This window comes from Lepisma saccharinum, chromosome 18 (genome assembly GCF_977018435.1).
Source record: "Lepisma saccharinum chromosome 18, izLepSacc3.1, whole genome shotgun sequence".
Taxonomy (NCBI): domain Eukaryota; kingdom Metazoa; phylum Arthropoda; class Insecta; order Zygentoma; family Lepismatidae; genus Lepisma; species Lepisma saccharinum.
Genome location: NC_139246.1, coordinates 55,071,992 through 55,096,608, shown reverse-complemented (window position 1 = coordinate 55,096,608; position 24,617 = coordinate 55,071,992). Strand labels below are relative to the sequence as shown.

General features: G+C 36.0%; 1 protein-coding gene across 1 annotated transcript; it reads right to left on the bottom strand.

Annotated features, from left to right (window-relative positions):
• Positions 1-6,861: 6,861 nt before the first annotated feature.
• On the bottom strand, positions 6,862-19,827 carry LOC146002281 (cuticle protein 8-like). The gene is made up of 3 exons (XM_083139991.1): positions 19,813-19,827; positions 18,921-19,127; positions 6,862-7,119 (listed from the first exon to the last, which is right to left on the bottom strand). The coding sequence occupies exons 1-3, from the start codon at positions 19,825-19,827 to the stop codon at positions 6,862-6,864; spliced, it is 480 nt and encodes a 159-aa protein (XP_082996117.1).
• Between the last annotated feature and the right edge of the window lie 4,790 nt (positions 19,828-24,617).

Below are 24,617 nucleotides of genomic sequence, written 5' to 3'. Positions count from 1 at the left end.
GCAGGTTTTCGCATATGTAGATCCAAACGTGCAGAATATAGTTCCGCTGAGACGGGTTGCATTCCGACACAACTGCACACTTGTAACAAAACAGTTACTCTGTATTTAATGTGTAATGTACAGACAAAATGATACATCCATTAGCAGGTATGGACTTGATCGGTTGCAATCACTGTGCAGACGAACTTGAATCCGCAGAGTCTCCACATGGGCAGTCGGTAGAACTGAAGAAACAGAAAAGGTCAAGAGCGAGTCGAGTGAGACTGAATACGTTGCAAAGCGCGTGGAATCAGTGATATCAGTGTTGCACATCCCACTATTTTAACCCTATTTTTATCGTGATTCATTGCTATTCGTGCTGTACAGCGGGGAGAATGGCTGAATCGAGGTCTCCTGTTCAGTGTCCGGCTTTGCCCGAGTGTTATTTTGAGTATCATCCGAAGGAAAAAGCTCTTCAAAGTTAAACAAGTTGTTTTAAATACATATTCCTCCTTACGGCAACAAGACCAAAATAAATCAGGGCGTGAGGTGACTTGTCGTCAATGAGCGCACCAACAATCTCGGATGTTGAATGATTTGCGGTTGAGTTTAGGAGTAGAAAACAATTGTTTGTTGTTTGACGACAAAATAATCTCTGCCGTATTAAAAGATATCGCCGTAAAAAAAAAAAAGTTAATTATTTGGACGAGGCATGCGTCAACGCGGGTCGTACATTGATCAACCGTGCGAGCGTGCAAAACCACCCCACCACCAGGGCTGAAGCAATCGACGACGGGGGAAGGGGGGGGGGGCTTATTGTTCACGCACTGGCAGCAATGCAATGAAGGCTTTCTTGAAGACGCATGTTTACTGTTCCGTGCAATGAAAGGGAATGATTATCACAAAGAAATGGATGGACCAACATTTGGCTCCTGGTTTAGTGAAGTGATTCATAAATTGAAACAAAACAGAGAAATAGTAGCAGACAATGCACTACATTGTATATAACAAATCATGCTCTTTTTGCTAGTATAAACTTGAAGGGCATGTATCTTATAGTAACGTATGTACTGCGAACGAAGCAACCAAGATTTTCATAAATTTCTTTCTTTCTGAACGAGAGACAATAACTCATTAATTGGACATTTCCACTTTGACATAAAAACGTTTTAAATCCATTCAATTTACGGATAATGATACAAACTTGAGATGTGCAAAATATCTCTGCGATATTTGTTTTGGTTCTCGAGAAACACGCCTTCAAACACCGCTCATTCACCTCCTACGTCACTGATTTGAGAACGTCCTCTGCACTGATTAGAGGTCCTCTGACGTCATCAATTAGATATGCGTGCAGACAGGGCTTCTGCTCGTCCCGTCAACTTAGCATGAGCCGTGAAAGCGACAGCAAAGTCACTTGTTACTGTGTAAAACAAGTATCTTGTAACTTCCAGTGCAAAAATGTGTGTTCCATTTCTTGGAGATGAATGATGTCCTAAAATATAGCAGTACTTACTATAATTCAGCCACTCGGTAGAGGGTTTTCCATTAGGCTGACCAAGCAAAACTTGTAACAGTCATTGGCTAAATACTTGAGCAGCTTTGTTCATTGCGAATACATAGGTTGGTTCTGACTGGCAAGAACTTATTGTTATAGGAATGCCTTTTCTGGAATTACAATTATTTTCGTCATAATATTTTCTTCGCAAATTTTCAAATAAAAATACGTTTAGAAAACTCTGGTTTTCAGGCCAATTTCTGCAATATAAGGGGTGATACGGTATAAATAGGCACGGGAATTTTTTTAAATTTCCTGCAGTAAACGACAGTTTTCTTCAGTTAATATATATATTGCAAATTTTTGTATTTATCCTACTCTTACGTCGCTTTTCCGTCCGCAACGATGAGAACGCATGGTTAATTTAGTATGTATCTTCTCTAACATCAAATTTCTTCCAACTTTTGGCTAATTGCGATAATGAAGATGAAGGACTACAAGCAGACTCGGGGTGCAGGAGAAACTCCCCCCGACACACACACTACCGCCACCACCACCAACCAGCACAATCGAAGTATCGCCCAAACTGCCACGATACGAGACGAACGTTTTGGTCTGTCCCACCTCATTTCAAAAACATTCACTTGTCCCGTCTCCTTTTATGAGATGAGACGGGAAATGTCTCGTCTCGTGAGCAGCACTAACATTAACAATAGAAGCATCCATCACCCTAGCTGTCCCCAAACTCTCGAACAAACATAGCCCCATGTAACAATTTCCAGTTCAATGAAATGTCACTCACAAGGAAACAGTCATGCCCAGGTCGAGAGTCAAACCTGGAACATGCGACTTCCTGAGATAATTAATGAATTTTGTGTTTAATAATTACAACGCCAGTCCATTCGTTGTGAAGAAACACTATTGATTGGCCCATTTTTCATCGACGGAACCTTAAATGATGAGGGATACTTGGATTTGTTAAGTGAACAGGTTTTTACCTACTTGCTTACAGAACATGGAATTCTGTACTTTTTTCAGTTTTCTCAACAGGACGTTGTGAGAGAGTTTCTTCACGTTTAACTTTTCGGTAGATGGATCGCAGACGGAGACATGAACAGCATGCATGTCCCTCATCTAAGACGTTTGGACTTTTACCTTTGAGAACATTAAAGGCAATAATATGTGCACAAAAAATCCGTAATATTAACTACCTCATAGTTCCTGTTTGCGCTTCTGTTGCACCTGTTATGTTTCAAGATGTTCTGCGTGTGTGGGAGAAACGTCTACGAGTGTGCATAAAGGAATAATGACGACATATTGAGCCGATATCTTAGGTGGAAGATATGATATAAATTTTAACTGTTTAAAAATACGTTGAACAAAACAATCGCCATTGCTTTTTTTCTGAAATTCTGACCTGATTTGTTACATCCCATTACCCCCTTTCCATTTAAAATGTATAAGTTCAATTCAAAAATTCAGCTTCATACATACAACTATGGCTCACCCACGGCCTAACCTGTTTTTATTACGTCGAATTGTGCCCAGCATAGTTCCTTTATATTATATAGGGGTGTTGCCTGACCTTGTATTGTTGATTGAAAGTGTAGATTTGGTTGAAGGGATTCAAAGATTCTTAATGTCACCCTAGAACGTCACAGTGTACTCTGGTCGAAATTTAAAAATATCAGTTGAAATATTTATCCACTAGGGCAGTGTTCCGCAACCTTTTTTTACTCACGACACATCGCAGATGGACCTAGACTCAACACGGCACACCAAAATGTCTGTCCCCTCAAAATCATATGAATCTTAATATAATTACGAAATATTACGTCGTTATGTAATCAATTATTATTATTATTATTATAAAACATGAATAGACTTATGCATTTATTAAAAATTTATTAACTTTAATTCACTGTAGAAAATACACATTTCTAATACGAATTTTAGAGTAAATAACTCTACTCATACCTTCAATGTGATACTTGAGTCTTCTTAGCTGCACACAGACGGCTGATTCGTGGCGGAATCGTTGACAAAGCAAGCCTCATTTCTTAATCGATGGATTTGAGTCTCTCTCTCTCTCTTTGATGTTTTAATTGCAGTCAACGTCGAGAAGCCCAGTTCACACAAATAAGTAGTTGAAAATGGTAATAACGCATTAACTGCCATCTCGGAGATTCACTGCTTATTGACAACCAAAATGTATCCAAAGCCACTTCGAAAAATTTTAATTTCAATGTAGTTCTGTCTGCTTTCAAATCTGCCAGTTCCTCTTGTAAACGTAATTTTTCGGAAGATATTTCGAATCCATACTGAATGGATCACGAACCCAGTCAAAATCTTCAACGCTCTCTCCAAAATATTTTTTGAAAGTCTGCTGCAAGAATACTAAACGCTTCAATTTACTGGGAACCATAGCAGCACACACAACACACTCGGGGATTGGGCATGTTTTGTCACCACACCAAAAAAATCCGTAAGATAAATAGTTATCACTATATTGCCGGTGAACTACATTCTGTTTCTTTTTTTCGGGCTCAATGGTTTAACTACTTGCACTCGAGGACGGACCACTCCGTAGAAGGAACTTATCCATATCGAAAAAATAAAATAGTAAGACTGGTATAGCAATCCAATATTCGCACTACTGCAGAGCACAGCTGCGATAGAACTGAACTGAAATACTGTAATTGTTGTCTGACAATGTGTGGGTCCTTCGGCGAAGGAAAAGAGCAATAAAGTTTAAGAAGCGCCGACAAACAGGCACAAAACAGTCAGCCGTACACAAAAGATGCAGTGTTACAAACAAAGAACTCGCTTGAATAGCGGGCCGCTAAAAGGCTTGCTAAAAGTCTTACGCGGCTTTCTTTGCGGTGAACACAAAGCATGACGCCTGTAACCCATCAAACCGGCCCAATATTACAGGCGAGAATACATATAAGATGAGCAAACTATAAAAATATTGAGTAAATAAATTAAATTTAATTTCTATGAAAATATAACTGTTATCAGCAAGAATAAACAAGCACCTTCTTACTTAAAATCGACAATTAATTTCTTACAATATTAGAATAGTAGGTAAAAGTTCGCGTCACACATTTCACCTTGTGACGGCACACCGGTTGCGGAACACTGCACTAGGGGACTCAAACTTGTAATGCAGATGAACAGCTAGCACATGAAATATTCAAAGCGCGACTGCTGTTGATCAATTGGCATTCTAGTACTTTTATATATGGTATGCACATAGTGAGAAATTGTCCAATTTGAGATTATGATATTATTATTAGGTTTTTCCCTGACTATGTGTCAGATTCCCATGGATGATTGAGGGGACAAAAGCACGGACATGAGAGAAGCTTAGTCCAGAAACGCGCCTATCTAGAGTTGTAATGCAAAACCGTTTCCTTCTTTGCAATTTCGTCTTCCTTTATGTCTTCTGGTATGCTTATGAATTAGAAGCAGCTAAATGATCACTGTTGGTAGCTTTAATAAGTACTAAAATAACTTAATCGTGCCTTATCAATCGAAGATGAATACATTTATAGCAGTAGTTCAAAATTGGTTCCCCCAGCTTCGAATCAGTGGTAACAGCTCAATATGCTCTTTCACAAACGTTGTAATATCCCTGAAGTCCTTCGGACAATATCATTGGATTCGTTCTGGAAGTTCCTTTTCATTATCTACAGATGTCGCACACTCACGGCCAATAAACAGGACCTGCTCTCCCTATCCACCATTGAAGGAAAGTCTGATTAAGATATTCAACAGCACAAGTCATAAAGTGAGTTGGAGGAGTCCCACCCATTGGAAAATATGGCAAGGTTGTAGATTACCTTGTTTTGCAAACACAATTAACATAGACATATTTCTGCCCATGACTGAACGAGTGAACTCGTCAGGGCTAGACGACCCTGGATATTTTGATCTGTTTTCATTACTCATACATTGCAGGTAAGGTTTTCGCCAATTCAACAGACCTTTCAATGAAATATTACTTGCCTAATTTTACGTGCGAGATGAGATATTGATTATTAATTTTGGGAGATTTTGTGTTAAGGTTTTGGATAATTTCGCCCCCTTTTGACACAACTTTTCTGGGAACGTTATTTTGTAGCTGTATTGGTATTTTTTTCATCTTCCTGCAATATACAGACTGCGTTAAGGTTCGTAGTAGGATTATGAGATACATTCAAGTTCTAAAGTCTCTAAATTGTTTCATGAATAGAAGCAGTTATAAACGGGAGAGTTGCTTGAGAAGGAGCATATATTCTTGAAGGTTGAGGACTGACATCACGGTTCGGCTCATAGGAAACTAGTGGCGCTGTCCAGTGACGGACGTGTTTTCGATACTAGAAATGGAGTCAGTTACATTGAAAGAACAGCGTTTTTTTATTCCTTTTCTTCACCTACTTGAAGCAACGCCCATCCATATTCATCTTCCAATGACTGAGACATGCTGTGCTGGTGTCATGGACGTAAAAAATGTGCGCTCGAGAGTGCGACAGTTCAAGGAAGGCCGAACGTCGTGCAAACGAACCAAAGGAGCCTCGACCACGAACAAGAAGCCAGTTACCACCATTGCTAAGAAAATGATATTTTGATACAGCATAGACGTTTCGCTCACACATTGTTAACCTAAGGGAACCACAATGGCGGGTGGTCACACCAGAGAAAACATGTTTGTTTTAGTTAAAAAGTAGAAAATTGAACAAGAATTTATAAAGATATGCACTTTTCAGTGCAAAACACTGTTTATTTGAAGAAATTTGGAATGGTAAGCATTGGATTATGAAGGACCAAGATTTCCCTCAGTGCCGTAATATCTGTGTCTTCTAAAGAAAATTGTGCTTTACCTTTTAAAATTACGCAATTCTCTTGGAATTACCCCACATGTAAGAATGTCGTGAAAGTGATACGTTTTAAAAATGCAATTACACTATTTGTTAAAGAATATAGAAGGTTGTAAGGTTAGAGGAAGGTTGTAAAAAAATCCGATAGCCTAACACGTCGTGGATCCACCTTGACAAAACTCAACAAGGTTCCGCGTTTCACACAGGGGCAACCTTCACACCTAAGCTCAGGATGAAGACAGCTATTTGAAATATTTTGGTCTTGTATCTTTCGAAAATTCTCTTGGTCGTCAGGCGTGCGATTGAAGCAAATTTTCTAGATGAAATACCGCAGTAACAACACTGAGGGGAACATTAAAACTATCATAACATATTGAATACACAGCATAAACAATAAAAAATGTAACTCATTCTCAAATAATTTCTGAACTTATTATAATGGAAGATTGATACAGAACACAGAAACTAGAAGCTCAATATAATTTATTAAAGAGGAACTATACAATTCACGTTTTTAAATATTTATCCAAGCAAGCCAATACCAGCGTGACCAACACCAATATGAGGCTGTACGTGGAGGTTGTGTCCGTGTTTCTTGACGACTGCGTTGAATCCATTGTGATCGTCAGCCACGTAGTCCACAGTTCTAACACTTCCGTCTGGTTCCACAAGACTGTACTGTCCCTTCACTAGAGGCCCATCACGTACTTCATACTGGCTCTTCTGGTCGCCTGTGTGGTGGTCGCTCACGGCGTACTTGAACTCGTATTTGGGATAAGCCTGGAATTGATATCATATATTGCTGTTGTCCAGTTTTTGTGAAAGTAGGGAATGTATTTTCAACGTATGTTGGCTCAGTTATGTGTTACTTAAGCTAAAATATTTAACACCCCCATAAATATGTAAATATTTCCATTCAAATATAATTTTTAAGTACCGAACCCTATATTAAGTTTTATACTTACGTAATAGTCTACATGATGAACAGGTGGGTTAGCCTGTGATAATGCTGCAAGTGTGGCAAAGAAAGCGATATTCTGAAAAAAGAAAATAATTTGAAATAAAAACCATGGTGTTGATACTTTTGTTACTAGGGTATTTCTGAGAATACTTTAAAACTAGTGCCTGCTGGAGTATATAAAACTTACACGAAACTAACTTTTCCTAATTTTATGCTTTTAAAACATTAATGTGTATGAGACTTTTTACTCATAAAAAAATAACTACATTTTATTAATTTAACAATGGAACATAAATTGGTTGATCGCAGGAATTAGTGTAAATGTTTACACTAATGAGTAATCAATTGTGTAGTAGAATTACATAGTCTTCGTTATAAAGAGTCTGTTCAGGATGGAAATGAATATTTTGTTGAATTCATACTAATGAATTAGGTGTTGAGACAATACATAGCGTGAAATGCATTTGGCTTCTCTATTCAGATTTGCATACATTACAACTTGCATGTCTTTAGCTAATGGCATTTGAAAATGTACTTTCCACATGATTATAGTGTGCCCTCTTAAATAGACGTTACTTAGTAAAGAGATGTGTTGTAATTTTAAATATAAAATACTAGTTTTACAAAATGAAAATTGTATTTGTCGTCGTAAAAGTTGCAAACTCCTATTTGATTAGCAGTAAGTCAAAGTTTTTTCTCCATAAGGAATAAGTAGGTTACTTCCTGAAGTGCTTCCAAATCTCGTGTTTCTGAAGTTGAATCTGGCAGAACAGGAATTCATTTTGCATTTCAAAGAACTGCTTGTGTACTAATGTTTAATCTCTTGAGACTCCATGTTCTTCTTAAAGGTTCACATAACATTTTGTAGATGCTAATGTACATTCGCACTCTTGAGAATATATATGTATATACATATGATATGCAATAGAAATGTACATAGCAAATTTATTTTTGTCATGCTGAAAATAACATTCCATTTCTGTTTAATAATCTTATGTATCGGAATCGGTTAAATATCGGCATCGGTATCGGTTCCAAAAATTATCGGTGAGTATATCGGCATCGGTAAATTTTCAGCTTCGTCACATCCCTACCATCTTCTAACATTGCTAGAATGTTACATTGCTAGAGTAGTTGTGCTGTCTAGTGTGTATATGTTTATCTTATGTAGTAGTTATGCTGTCTAATGTATTTCTGTTTGTCTTGTGTAGTATCGGTGATGTGTATGTATGTGTCTTGTGTTGTAGTTGTGCTGTCTAGTATGTTTGTGTAGTAGTTGTGCTGTCTTGTATGTTTGTTTTGTCTTGCGTAGTAGTTGTTCTGTCTAATTTGTTTGTTTGTCTTGTGTAGTAGTTGTGGTATGTAGTTTGTTTATGTTTATATTGTGTAGTAGTTGTGGTGTGTTTGTGTTTATATTGTGTTATAGTTGTGATGTGTTTGTGTGTGTCTTGTGTAGTAGTTGTGCTGTCTAATGTGTTTGTGTTCGTCTTGTGTAGTAATTGTGTTGTCTAATGTGTTTGTGTTTGTCTTGTATAGTAGTTCCTCCATTCATATTGGGGGTTAGGCGTAGAGCTGACAACTCTGCACTGTAAAAAAAAAAAAAAAAAAAAAAGTCAAGAAACAGCAATATAAGGCCATGGATGTTCCCAAGGTAAAATATTCCGGAGGTAAAATAGTCCCCCGTTCGGATCTCCGGGTGGGGACTACTTTGGGAGGTCCCTGGACTAAGGATAAGATCTACGTTAGGAATAAGGATATTAAATTAGGCACCTGGAATGTTCTGAGCCTTTACCGGCCTGGGGCATTTCAGTGTACAGTTAATGAGATAGTTAAGTATAAATTGGATGTAGTAGCTGTCCAGGAAGTTAGGTGGCCAGGAGAAGGGAATTGTAAAACTAAAAATTATACTTTTTTCTATGGTGGTACTGAAAATCATAATTTTGGAACAGGCTTTTTCATAAATAATAGAATTATCTCGGCTCTTAAAACAGTAGAATTTATTAATGATAGGATATCATATGCAGTTTTACAGGGTAGGTGGTGTAAAATTATTTTAATAAACATACATGCACCAACGGAAGATAAAGATGATAATACTAAAGATGATTTTTATACAGAGTTAGAACAGGTCTTTGATAAATTTTCTCAGTATGATATGAAAATTCTGTTAGGTGACTGTAATGCACAGATTGACAAAGAAGATACATTTAAACCCACGATTGGTAAAGAAAGTCTTCATGAATTAAGTAATGATAATGGTATAAGATTGATTACTTTTGCAACCTCAAAGAATTTAATTGTGAAAAGTACCACTTTTAAACATAAAGATATTCATAAATATACCTGGTCTTCTCCAGATGGTAAAACTCATAATCAGATAGATCATATTCTCATTGATAAGAGAAGGCATACTAGTATAATTGACGTTCGTACACATAGAGGTGCTGACTGTGCCAGTGACCATTATTTAGTAATTGCTAAATTAAGAGAAAGACTCTCAGTGATAAATCATAAGCAACAAAATCTAAAAGTTCTAAAATTTGATACAGGAAAGTTTACTGATGAAAGAATTAAGAAGGATTACCAAATTAAACTGTCAAATAGATTTGATGTTTTGCAGGATTTAAATGATGATGAAAATATAAATGAAACAGACGTAAATAAGAATTGGGAGCACATACGTAATGCAATATAATCAGCAGCTAAAGAAAGTATAGGATACCATAAACCAAGAAAAAGTAAGCCATGGTTTGATAATGAATGTCATAATCTAATAGAAATAAGAAATCAGGCTAGACTTAGGTGGTTAAATAACTTCGATGATACAAATCTAAACAATTATAATAGAATAAAGCGAGAAGTTAACTGCACGTTTAGAAGTAAAAAAAGAGATTACTTGAAAAGCAAAATTAACGAAATTGAAACAAACAGCAAAAATAAAAATATCGGAGATTTATGTGAAGGTGTAAATGAGTTTAGGAAGGGGTGGCAACCTAAAGTAAACTTGATAAAAGATAAAGACGGTGATTTTCTAGCTGACCCAAGCGATATTCTAAATAGATGGAAGAACTACTTTAATGACCTTTTAAATGTCCATGTAGGAGATAAATCAGAAGTAAATGAAGTACACACAGCAGAACCTTTAGTTCTAGAACCTAACTTGACTGAAGTTAAAGATGCTATTAAAAGGCTAAAGAATAACAAAGCACCTGGCATTGATTTAATACCAGCTGAGTTAATTAAATATGGTGGAAATTCATTAATATGTCAAATTCATAAATTAATTTGTTTAATATGGAATAAAGAAGAAATCCCTCAACAGTGGAAAGAATCCATAATTGTTCCTGTGTTTAAAAAAGGTGATAAAATGAACTGCAATAATTATCGTGGAATTTCTCTACTCTCAACAACATATAAAATATTATCTAACATTCTTTTAACAAGACTAACCCCATATGCTAATGAAATTATAGGTGATTATCAATGTGGATTTAAACGTAACAGATCAACTACAGATCAAATTTTTCACATCAGTCAGACACTTGAAAAAAAGTGGGAATTTAATCAAAATGTCCATCAGCTATTCATTGATTTCAAAAAAGCATATGATTCGGTCAAAAGAGATAAATTATATAATATATTAGTAGAGTTTGGAATACCTAAGAAGCTTGTTAGTATGATAAAAATATGCCCCAGTGAAACAGAAAGTAAAATTCGTGTGGGTATTAATATGTCTGACAAATTTACAATTCATGATGGGTTAAAACAAGGAGATGCATTATCTCCATTGCTCTTTAATTTTGCCTTAGAATATGTTGTTAGGAAGGTAAAAGAAACTAAAGAAGGACTAAAATTAAATGGTGTGACTCAGTTGTTAGCATATGCAGATGACGTAGACTTACTGGGGGATGATGTGAATACAATTAAGAATAATGCTAAAATATTTTTCAAAACTGCTAAAGAGATAGGTTTGGAAGTTAACAAAGAGAAAACTAAATATATGCTTACAGGCCGAAACCAAGTGTTAGGTAATAATCAAAATCTAATTATTGATAACAACTCGTTTGAACTAGTTTCCAAATTCAAATATTTAGGAGTAATATTAACAAACGAAAATTATATTAAAGAGGAAATAAAAAGTAGGCTTAATTCAGGAAATGCATGTTACTTCTCTCTTCATAAACTTTTGTCTTCTCGTTTAATATCGAAGAAACTAAAAGTTAAAATATACAAAACCGTAATTTTGCCTGTAGTATTATATGGATGCGAAACTTGGTCCCTTACATTGAAAGAGGAACATAAATTGAGAGTATTTGAAAATAAGATCCTTAGGAAAATCTTTGGACCTAAAAGGGATGAGGAGACAGGTGAGTGGAGAAGGTTACATAATTTAGAAGTACATAATTTGTATTCATGTCCAGATATTATTAGAATAATTAAATCAAGAAGACTTAGGTGGGCAGGCCATGTGGCACGAATGGGAGAGAAAAGAGGAGTTTACAGGATTCTTGTTGGGAAACCTGATGGTAAGAGACCTGTAGGAAGGCCAAGACGAAGATGGAGGGACAACGTTGAGATGGACCTAAGGGAAATCGGCAGGGATGGAAAAGAGTATATTGAACTTGCTCAAGATAGGGAAAGATGGAAGGCCTGTGTTGCTGCAGCCATGAACCTTCGGGTTTAAGAAGGCTAGGGAGTTAGTTAGTTGGTTAGTTAGTTAGTTTTACAAAATTAATACTCCCTCTGTCCCATAATTATTGTCCGGTACACCTTTGATTGTTGTCTCATAATAATTGCCCAATATTCAAACTGTGACATTGGTGTATATAGAAGAAGAACATGAAACAAGGGAATGAGTCATACAACTTTACTACTCAAGGATCAGTACAAATTGTGCTTTCCATCTGCCTCTTCGTCTGTCATTCCTGTACTACCATTTTGGCATACCGGACTATAATTATGGGACAGAGGGAGTACATAGTAAGTAAATAATTATTAATTGGTTGCAAACGTGTTTGTAATGCTTAGAAATCACAACGTTCAGCGTAAGAGAAGGTTTGAAACTTGAGAAATACGCCCAAACTAGGAACTAAGAAGTTTTGTTATTCTATAATAAACTGATGCGTTACGTTATCAAATAAAGGAAATAAGTCTCATACTCACAACAGCGAAATTCATAGCTGGTTGATTTGTATTGATAAAATTGGTTTCTGATGATACAAAGGAAAGTTTCATATCTTATATACGAATGTGAAGTGAAATTCACTATTACATTTCTGTTTCGATCAATCACTTAATTTCGTGATGGCGCACATGAAATGCGAAACTTGCGGAAGTGCACTGTTAGTGTCAGATAAAGATCGTTCAGACATGATTTACGACTGAAATTTGTTGATTGAATTCATATTCTGTATTGGCGACGTTAATGGATGTTTAATACCATCATGATAAAGATTGATTGATTGATTTGTATACACTTCAGCACATAAGCTATTTCGACCGTCATGTTGTACGGAGATAAACCCTTAACTAAGAACAAAATTGAGGGTAGGCTCGCTCCAAAGAAAATGTCTCTCAAAAACTTCCTTGCTCAATTTTTTAACCTAATTATTTTTGTGGGGGGGGGGGCCTAAATATCCTTACCAAGGTTAAAAGATGAAGCTGTAGACTGACACTCAGCACACAAGGACAAACACAGGACAATTCAGCCCTACGCAGGATGATACTGGGTAGATCAAGATGCCAGGGCCTCGTTAGTCTGAAATATTACAGTTACAGTGTTGCACTATGTGGCAGTGATGTTGACGTTTGGGTGCCTTACCAGAAAGTCTCCCCTTACACCTCCATAAATAACAATAATATAATTTAACCTATTTTTTTCATGTTTATATTTTCAACAAAGTGACCACATATTATAACAATTACCAGAAAGCGTTTCTTTCCTATCAATATACTTAGGCTGTACTGAAAATAATGAAAAATTGGACATAATATTTTTTTCTGTGAGTATTTTTACTGTGGTGTAAGTGTAGATCGTCCAAATCTACACCTTCGGTAGAGCAGCTTTTCCTCTAAGTTAAGGCATTACTCAACGCGGTCTACGTCAGAAACGATGCATTTGCACCACCCTTAAAGACAACTCTCGAATCCTCTTTGAAATATTTTTAGATGTTCACTATTGTATTCACATCACTACGACCTTCATAGGCGTTGGAGAAGTTACGTGATGCTATTACAGGATATGATTCTTCGTTTCTTCGAGTTGGTGTTTTAAATCCACTTTATGCACATTAAAGCTAATCGCGACTGGACCTACAGTTTAAAGTGGGATCTGAACCACTATGTGTCTCCACCGGGTATCGTACCCGGGACCCCTTGATTACAAGGCGACGACGCTACCAGTACGTCATCGTAGAGGCCCTACTTCGTTTCCAGATCATAAAAAAAACATTGTGCTAATAACTTTCCAAACTGATTTTACAATTTTTTCAAAAAGGACATGTTTGTCGTGCCGAATTAGGAGAATGTATAGGGTGGTGCTTAATGAACAGATAAGAGCGTCTATATTTTACGGAATTCTTTGAAATTTCCTTACATTTTTATGCAAAGAAATGCCGTTTCAGGCTAAAGGTATTTCCTCCCGTTTCGCAGAATCCCATTTCGCCGAGTGGCCCTGAGACAAATATCTAACCTAAGTAAAATTTTCGGTGAGATGGTAATTCCCATTTCAACGAATAACCTTTCACAGAGTATTTTGAACCGGGTGATGGTTTCCCCTGCTATGAAATATTAGGAACCGAACGAAGTCGAAAACTCATTGTACATTTTCATTGGCTGATGAAAGTGTATATTGAATATTAGTTCCTTTCAGCGCTTTTTGGATAGGCAGTTCCTTTTTAGCCTGTGTTCCAACCAATGTATTTTTCGTTTCGTGATCTCTTCCAGCATTGCCCTTTTTCCATTTTCACTTACTATTACCAAAGCAGTTTTATATCTTACTTTGTCTGTGCACTTCGAACTCTCCATTCTGCACCATAGACACAATTCTAAAGCTTTAATAAGCTTTTCTTCAATTCTTCGAAGAGTCGAGGATTCTGCACCATAGAATACACTCCACACAAATCACATCATTAGACTCTTTCTTTCTCAGTTCTTTGTCCGAAGGTCCACAAACACACTTTTTTATTTTATTAGAGGCTTCTTTTGCTATTGTTAGCACATCGCAGTACAACGCCAGGGGTCCCGGGTTCGAATCCCGTTTTAATATCAGGTGGAGGCTCATTGCACAGCGGTTCGGATTCTTGTTTAAACTGTAGGTCCAGTCCCGATTAGCCTATCTGTGCATAAGGTAGACTTAAAACAACGACAGCAACAATAACAACACACACACACTCACATACCATCACACACATACCACCATACACACATACACAAAAATACGATATTCTTTGTTTGTGCTCTTCACTGCGGACCTAAAATATACGTCGGATTTTTAAATGATACAACCACAAATATTATGCTATATTCAACGTTTGAAACGATCCACCTCAGACTTTACATCGCATCTTTCTGCATCCGGAAATGCTTTGTCATAAATTACAAGAGCGTAAGTAATCTAATAAGTCGATCAAGACCGTTGTTTGGTGGTTGAAACTACTAAAGCAAAGGGGAAAAGAGCAACTAAGTGATAATGTAGATTTATTTGTTTACATCAAGGTTACATAAAATATACCTCAAAGTCTTTCTTTATAAATCATTCATCTCCTTTCCGGTGGAAGCACATAGTGGTTCGGATCCCACTTTAAACTGTAGGTCCAGTCCCGATTAGCCTTACTGTGCATAAAGTTGACTTAAAACACCAAATCAACCAATTAATCTCCTTTCAGAGTTTGCCTTCTACGATACTGTAGTCGGCCAGCATTCAAATACAGTTCTGCATCGCGTACATCACAGTATAATTTCATTTAATATTGTGACAAATTTTACTTCAAAACCACAGATTAAAGCGATAATAGTGTCCAGAAAAAGAACCTCAAAGTAGTCTTCACACAAAGTATTTTAATACATTGCCAAACATTGCAGTGAAGAATCATATTATGCTTTTCCATTGACCGTATTTTCGATTCATGGTGAATTTGCTAAAAGGACCATGTCAAGAAATCTAAATATGTAAGTTTTACTAGTAAATGCATTTAAAATGCACGAAACAATAGGGGAGGACAAAATTGAACCTAAAAAATACGTAAAAATGCAACACAAACTGTTAAAAATACTGACAGAGAAACTAAAAGCCAAAAAAGGCCGAAAAATGCAAAAACAATGCAAAAAGAAAGTGTTCTCAGGCTCTAACTGAAGGGAAACTGACATGATATCAGGTTTAGCATTGTTTTTAAGGGTCAGAAAAAAAGTTGATTTTTCCTCAACTTCCGGACCCTAATTACTAATTATGACCATTGCAAAAGTTGGAGGGAAGGAGTCGGCTTACTTAAATTTTTCTTGCTGAGGGATCGTATCGTCCCATTTCTTCACTTTCTAATACAGAAAAAATCAGGTTCATATTTCGAAAATGACTTGCAGTTTTCCACCACGAGAATACGATTTTCATAGTTTGAAGTTCATTAGTATTATCTTGCAAGGTTTCCATTGTTTTAATTTCGCACATATTTTATATTTCATACGTTGAATATCCCTTTCCTCTCTCTTTTCATACAGTCTTTGGAAAAAAGGTGAAGTTTCTTTGCAACCGGGTTCTCGTTCAAATGACTCCTTTTCGCTCTTCTCTTCCTACTTTAAACAAACAACAAAATACTTGTTAACTAAATGATTGCTTGTTCAAAACACGGAATTTGTACACAATTTACAAAATATGACATAACATCAATAGACATGTTCATCGTTTTTCCCTTTCAGCGTTTCTCGATTTTTTTTAAATTCGATTCCTCATGAAAATTGCCATGAGTAAAATATACCTAGGTAGACATGACATAATGTGTAAATTGACTTTTTCAAACTGGTAGCAAATTTTAACATGAGCTACCTAGAGAAGAGGTAGCGTGCTTGATTGTCACGAGGGAGGTCGTAGGTTTGATTCTCCAACTCAGGAGTTTATCGTTGGATGTAAAGTTTATCTACCGTGCTAAGAAGTTAACATTGGTCTCTGTATTTCACGAGGTGAAAGGAAATAGTAAGAGGAGGTTATTTCAATGATAGGAGGAAGTCACATGCCACGTGGAATGCGTAGAATCAAGTTACGTAGTGCTAACTCTGTCATGGTGGTTTAGAATATTGCAAAGTTAGTGGGGAAAGTTGTTAGATGTGATACTCGTACTTTCTGTTCAAAGAAGACAAACATTTTGGATACAAAGCAGTGACGGATTAACGATCACTATGAGGTTTTGAATTTTTTGTTTGTCACTCACTATATAAATACTTATTAGTAGTTTCTTATAGAAATCGGCCTCCGTCGCAATAACAATTTACTTATGTTAATTGGCGATTTACTATTAGTTTTAGACGCATGGTAAGATAGTGGTGAGTGGATTGACAACAGTCATTACGAAGGAACGGACATAAAATTACCAATCTTAGCAATTTGAACTCATTAAACATCTCTCCTTCGTTCCAGTACTGCACTACATCACTACTTAACATAACTGTTTTTTTTAGTATATCGAAATCAAATAATCAATATTTTAGGTGTCAGTGAAGAACAAACAATACATAACTTAAATAACATTCCATTTTTCATCCTGAATACATATATGTGATTTGTGAATTAATCATGATGTGTGTGTTAACACAACATATGAACAATAACTAAAAAGAAAAGAAACGTTTTAACTTTAAATACTGGAAATCTGCAACTTCTAAGGAAAAATATGCGCAGAAGGAACGTTCCTCAAGTGTGCATCGGATTTATTTTTTAAATATTCTAATATCAACGGTCTCTGTTCAGCAAACAAAAAAAATACAAAAAAGAGGAGAGGGTGGGATATGAAAAGGCGACCTTTTAAGCTTGACGAAAAATAAGGATAGCAGCGCCTAACAAACTGCTCTACATTAATTTGATGACGGTATACCCTTAAAAACATGTTGGCGTTTATGAAGACTCCCACCTTCCTGTGTTTCAAGCACATTTTCTCGACAAGTTGTGTAAAATATATTTTTTTTGAGAACTGTTTGATATTATGCAAGGTATTGTAAATAAAATGTCGCATAAACTCCTCACAAATTTGCTTCTTTCTGCACAAACTTGATGGCAATTTCCTCCAGGTGGAGAAAAACTCTATTCAGTGTTTCAAACCCCCCAAATTTCAAGTCGAGCAAGCAGAATCTTAAATATCCCTCAAGGTTATTTTTCCAATTTATTATTTCTGTTTGATTGTGTATTATAATAGTGGTTTATAGTTTCTAAGTTCATTGAAAGTGTTCAATTGAAAACCTCTCACCGCATCGATTTTCGTCTAATGGAAGGGCCTACTCAAAGTTTGCTACTCTCACCTGGAGACGAAGTGCAATGTTGCTAAGTTTACGATTTCGGGACTTAGAATTCTTTTGGGGCGGTCAAATAAGATGTTGCGAAGAGTACCAATCCTCAGGACTTAATGTATCCATTATATATATCTCCACACAAAGACGTAGCGAAATTCACAATTATAAATTTATATATTTATTTCCCTTCAACAGAGACAAGTCTCCAATTACAGAAAGGTAATATCAAAATATTACATTTTCATTTACCCTTCAATAAAAATATTCATTTAAGACAACCGTTCCCATTCTGGGGAGCGTTTCGTGGGATTATTTTGACAAAAATTCGTAGTAATGTATCTTGTATTAAACACGTTTAAATTATCGAATGAATAATGGCATGCCAATACAAGTAATGAAAGTGAAAAACCACTGCTAACAATATTTTACAGAATAGTGGTATGTTTCGGGCGTACCTAGCATACGTTTTACTAGTAACTTGAAGTAACATCCCACATTCTCCACCAGAGTAACACTGCTATGTGAAAGTTAAGATAAGGGAACAAACGATAAACGAACGAAATATCCGGTCACTGATTTAAACTCAGAGCTAGACAATGATACCTGAGTGGAGTAAAACATGACTCATAAAAGCATTGAACCGAGAAAAACACAAGTAAAAGTTTTCCATCGCACTTTGGTTTATGCATTACACAGATATTCCCGTGTATTTCTGCCAATTAAGGGCTACTGAACGGACTTGATTCACTTTTGTATGCATGAACAACAGACTGCAGCCACTGGAACCAATTTTAACTGAATTTCGAACGTAGTGTGGGTTATCAAATTTTACTACGAATTATCTAATTTGTTCCTTATTCTATTGACACAAACTGATATATTATTATGTCCATGATTGACTGATTGATTTGGTTCATATTACTTCGCTCTTAGGTAGGCGGAAGAGCACAGAGGAAATACAAATTATTCCAATCAATCACAGCAAACCTAAATGCTTCCTTACTTTGAATGAAAAAGGCATGTAAAGTCATATGTATTTATTAAAGAAGGATGCAACAAAAAACTATTATTTTAAAATTTATTCAAGAAATCCAATACCAGCGTGCCCGATAGCAAGATGAGGCTGTACGTGGATGTTGTGTCCGTGTTTTTTGACCACTGCGTTGAATCCATTGTGATCGTCAGCCACGTAGTCCACAGTTCTAACACTTCCGTCTGGTTCCACAAGACTGTACTGTCCCTTCACTAGAGGCCCATCACGTACTTCATACTGGCTTTTCTGGTTGCATGTGTGGTGGTCGCTCACAGCGTACTTGAACTCGTATTTGGGATAAGCCTGGAAGAGTAAATTTTTTAGGAATATTAGATGCATTACTTTTTTCGTACATTACTAAATATTTTATTGACGACACACACACATAGAAAGAGAGAGAAAAGCAGGAAAGATAGAAAAATAGATCGTGACTTCATTGATCTGCAATAAAAGTAGAAATAGTGTTTGCAATTTTCATAAAAGGATTAAAATCAAGCTTGATGAAATGTATGTTTACTCACTTAATAGTCAACGTAGTGAATAGGAGGCACACCGTGCGTTAGTATCACCAGGGCAAATACTCCAACAACAACTTGAAAGACAAAGCGAGAAAAGGGAAATTTATGAATTTGAAGTAAAATATATTGACTAAACGAATAATTGAGTTATATATTGTAAGAAGCAACACATGTCTTCTCGCATTTGCAATGATTTGCATTAATTTTATAAGGATAAACATATTCTTGATAATTGAATTAATTCATAATAGAATAGTGAAATACTTCACATGTAAACTGAGTTCTATCTCGTATATCTGAAGAAGATGCATATATTCTAAAAATATTTAAAGTGAACAATAATAGGAGTATTAGTTGAAATATGAGTATTAGGGAAAATTTCTCCCATTTTCTTATTGAAGAATATAACTAGCTTATCGTCATTTTGTTTAATAAGTCTTATTAACAGAAAGTATATTTTTCAGACTTACCACATACGAATTCATATCTAATTGATTGTATGTGATAGGATTAATTCTGACATTTCACGAAAAGTCTGACTGTTTTATATAAGAAGTGAAATCTTGTTATATCGTTTCATTTCCTTTACACGAATTCAAAGAAATCCAATTATCTGAATATAGGAAATATCAAATTTGCGGAAGAATTCTCTCTCCATATAGAGGAAAGAAAACTTTTCACACACCACTGATGTGTGAAACGTTTTGAAGACATCATTTTTACAAGTATTTAACCAATATATGAGAGCCTCTCACTTATCATCTCTAGAGAATGAATCACGATGAAGACATTTTACCTAAAATCACTTACATGTTTCTTTCCTTATCTAAGTGGTGACCTATTCAGTAATATCCAAAGATATGAAGCAACCTTTGTGATCAGTCTACATGTTTTCATGGTTTAACTATAAAAGCTTTTGGGCATTAAAATTGAAGTATGTTGTGTCTTACTAATTTCTTAAGAAAACAATTCATCTTATATTTTTTTGTCGTGTAAATCTCTACAAGTTTCAATTGGAAGACAAAATATTAGATTCTGAAATAAAATTGATCTGAATTAGTTGTATACCTTAAGATTAAGCCTGAATGTGAAGTGATTGTATGAAGTGAGGCATAGTTTATTTTGATCGCTTACACATTTGGTTATTGAAATTGATACCAAACATAAAGTTAAGATGAGCATTTATGACACAGAACATCTTTGAGTTATGAAAATGCCTCAAACTTAAATATTTTGAAATTACATAAATTATATACATCTAGAAGTAGTGCAAAATCAGTGACACTTCTTTACATTGTGGTTATTCTGAGAATTCGCACATCTGAGTTGCAATATAAACTCAGAAGTATACTGAAATGGAATAACAGATCAGATTATTAGTACAAACAGAAATTTCAGAAAACCCTCTACTGTAGTTACATTTATCACAGTCACGAAATTGGTGACTATACCACATGTCGACCCTTATGTTTTTCCGGACTATCAAAATTATATTTCCATTTACCACCTCACATAATACGTTACTATGCAGCAAACCAAAATTTAAACTGTTTTTGAGGTTAGCTGCACCCCGTAGTTGGTTCTGATTTCTGCTATTATTATAACGAGGTGCACGTATGTTGCAGAAAAGTTAACATAATTACATGTAAATACCAAGAGACAACATACTGTTTTTCGAAAGAATATAGTGGATAAATAACCTGGTTTAGCAACATTTGGTAATTCAAAAATCGTAAATTTGGTAATTGTGTAATTTTTATTATTGGTAATGAACATATAAACAAACTTTTCTTTTCTCCAATAATCGGGCTGAAACTTATATTTTGGAAGGCTGGATTTCTTTTAATGTTTCTACGTGGATGATATACACGTTAATGAAATATTGCACGGATACGCTTGCCACGAGCAAAATAGGGGCAAGGTTGCCGACGGGTACATTTTTGTAATAATTCTCCGCAACAGGGCTGTCCGGTCCACTGTAATTTTTAATTAATTGCAGAACAAACCCCTTCACATGTTATTCGATCACTAGCTACACCGTCGATTCAATTCCTTGCACCATCTATTTAGGATATAATATAGGCCTATATCCTGCACTGGAGGATAAAATGAGGAAACCAGCCTGTGCCTTCAAGTCCCAGTTCCAATAGTCGGTGCCATCCGCACCCACCTTGTTTTGATATGTAGTATATATTGTCGTCTGTTGACAACAGTTCTTTGTTCGATATAAATCTTATCGGCCAAAACGATACCCGTCCCGCGTGGAAAATTATACTGCATAAGTTTGATGATCTGTTATAAGCAATACAATTTCATTTAATTAAAAACGTGTAATAAATCAAAAATATTTTAAATGCATATCCAGTAAGTGTTAATATAATTTTAAAATGAAACAAGGATCCTCAGTGTTCCAAATAACGAGAATTCAAAGACGTTACATAGGAAAGAGGGAGAATATATATAAATACCTTTAAAAGCACAATGAAATAAGTTACACTACTTTATTAAATTTAGAAAGGCTGCACCAACACACACATTGTAACGACCGCCATGTTAGCCAAATTTCACTCATATATTAGAATATCTCTTATTCGTATGCTTTCAAGTCAATAACTTGCATTACATTATTTATACTTAAATGTTTTTAAAAGACCTGACAAGCGATATCTCATTGGGTCACTCGTGGTCAAAATATAGAGTCCTATCGTCGATGTTTCCTGGTTCTCGGGACCAGAGACAACTTCCTCTTATTTTCAAGCAGCTCCCGAATTATATTCACGATGCTCTGTCAACATGAAATTTTTATTTAGCTCCCACCGAGAATTGATACTTGAGCGTTCGCACCAAAGGCGAGAGACCTACCCGTTTCGCTCCGTGGATGCCCACAAGCACGCATGTGATTAGCATATTAAAAGAATACTATAGAGATATTTGAAACCTGAAAGAATGAAAATTACAATTGAAACAATAAGTAACAAACTAATATAACTTCAAGCATTTTTTTTCAAGAAGAAGGCGACAGTGGAAGTTGAGAGATTTGAGACAGAACAGTTAAGCAGGAACTTCGACATAGATATTTGAGAGAGGAAGAAGGTTGGTGTGGAAGGCCTAGAAATATCAATAAATCACATCGTAAAATATACTGACAGGAAGGCAAGCAGGTGCCCAGACTTGTATTGCAGCCACATCAGGGTACTAGGGAGAGGTGTGGTGTCGCAAAAGTTCCGCTCAGCGAAATATTCGCTTAGTGAAATATCCGATCACACGTCCAAGAACCATTAATGACCCTCACACCCACCCTAAAAAAATAATAATAAAATATTCATGTATAATATTTATTTAATATTTATTTCCCATCATACTTTTCCCAGGCTGTGGACTTTCTATATAATTGAAATATCTTTCAACTATTTAGGTATGTTTAAAATCTGTCGTTTCCGTTTTCCACGTTAAACTGTGAAATGTGCCATGCTTTATTATGTGGTAAATGTGAAATGTGGCTGGTAGCCCTCTAAGTTCAAAGGGCGTGTAAAGAGGTCACTAGTGTGAACGTTCTTACGGACTGATGTACTGAGCGATCCGATTTCCCAACACTTAAGTTTTTGGTACTTGCAATGTTTACCACTTTTAGTCCTATATTTCCTGCTAGAGAGCATTGTCATATCATCGGTTTGTTGAGTTTACTGCAGCTTTTGTAAGAATGATATTGCTCTGAGACACCATCTAATGTTGCCTGTTTCTTCGTACCTCTTTACTGTGTTCTCGATTCTTGCATCCAGCTTTTGGTATGCAGGTTTCCTTCTCTTGCCCTCAAAATTTAACTGTGATCTCAAGCATGAATTTTCCTCTTCTTTCTTCAAACAAAGAACAGCGTCTCTGATCCTGGGATTTGGTCGTCCAAGTAGATTGTTTAGGCGATTATGCCATCCTTCAACAGCATTCGTAGTTCGGTGCCGTCTCTTGTAGCACGTCCAAACATCGACAGGAATTTCATCATTTTCCAGCCATCTCTCGACAAAAGAATAAAAAAACTCCCATAACTTTGCGTGGAAGGGAGCCTCTGATAGGATCTCTAATCTATGTCTTCAGGTTTCAGGAATGCTATTTATGGACACATTTGAATATGATGACGAATTTCCTTGTTTTCTCGGTCTCGTGTTAAGCCAAGCGCTTGAACCTTTCGCCACAGGCATTTCTTCGAATGGAAGAAATATTATTCTTGTTATTTTTGTAATTCCTGTAAGTGACAAGGGGAAATGTAAATTACGAGCTCATCTGATGTAAACTCTTCTCTACTACGAGCCGAGCTTCATCTGGGGCTCCACAGGCTCCACCTCCACTTCTTTCCTCCAGGAAGCTGAGCGCAAATTTTGCAACATTCCATTCGAACGAAATTTTCACTGATCGCATTTTTCATACAATCCTAGGGAGATGAGGGCTAATAACCCACACTCAACGATATTAGAGAAACCAAAGTGAACCATCGGACTGATCGATCGAAGATGACTTTTGGCCTGAAGAGGAAGACGAGAATAGCTACATGGAATGTCCATACACTTATGGAATCAGGAATATTGGTGCAGCTGATACAAGAAGCTAAACGACTAAACAGAAATCATGGGAGTAAATGAAACCAGATGGAAAGAATTAGGGGAGGTAACTAGTGATAAAATGACATTTTTCTACTCAGGTAAAGAACATGAGGAAGAACATAGAAATGGAGTTGGATTCTTTTTGTCGCCTTTAGCCAAGAAATCATTACTGAGTTGGGCACCAATATCAGATAGAGTTATGATGGCTCGATTCGATTCTAAAATGAGACCCATATCTGTTATTCAATGCTATGCTACCACAGAAGAAGCAAATGAAGCAGAGAAAGAAAACTTTTGTAAATCAATATAAGACACCCTCATCAAATTACATAAACAAGACATACAAATAATTATGGAAGGTCTCAATGCTAAGGTAGGCGACGATAGTTCAGGATTGGAAAATGAAAGGGAAGACACGGATTCGGAAAGAAGAATGAGAACGGGAAATTACTATCATAATTTTGTGAAAACCATGACTTAATAATTGGTGGAACAATCCTCCCACATAAGATTTGTCATAAGGTTACGTGGTTTCTCCAAATTCAAAAACAAAACATCAAATAGATCATATCATAATAAGTAGAACATGGCGAGGAAGTCTACAAGACGTAAGAAATAAGCGCAGCGCTGATATTTACAGTTACCATCAAATAAAGACTTATCAACGTCAGGTCAAGACAACA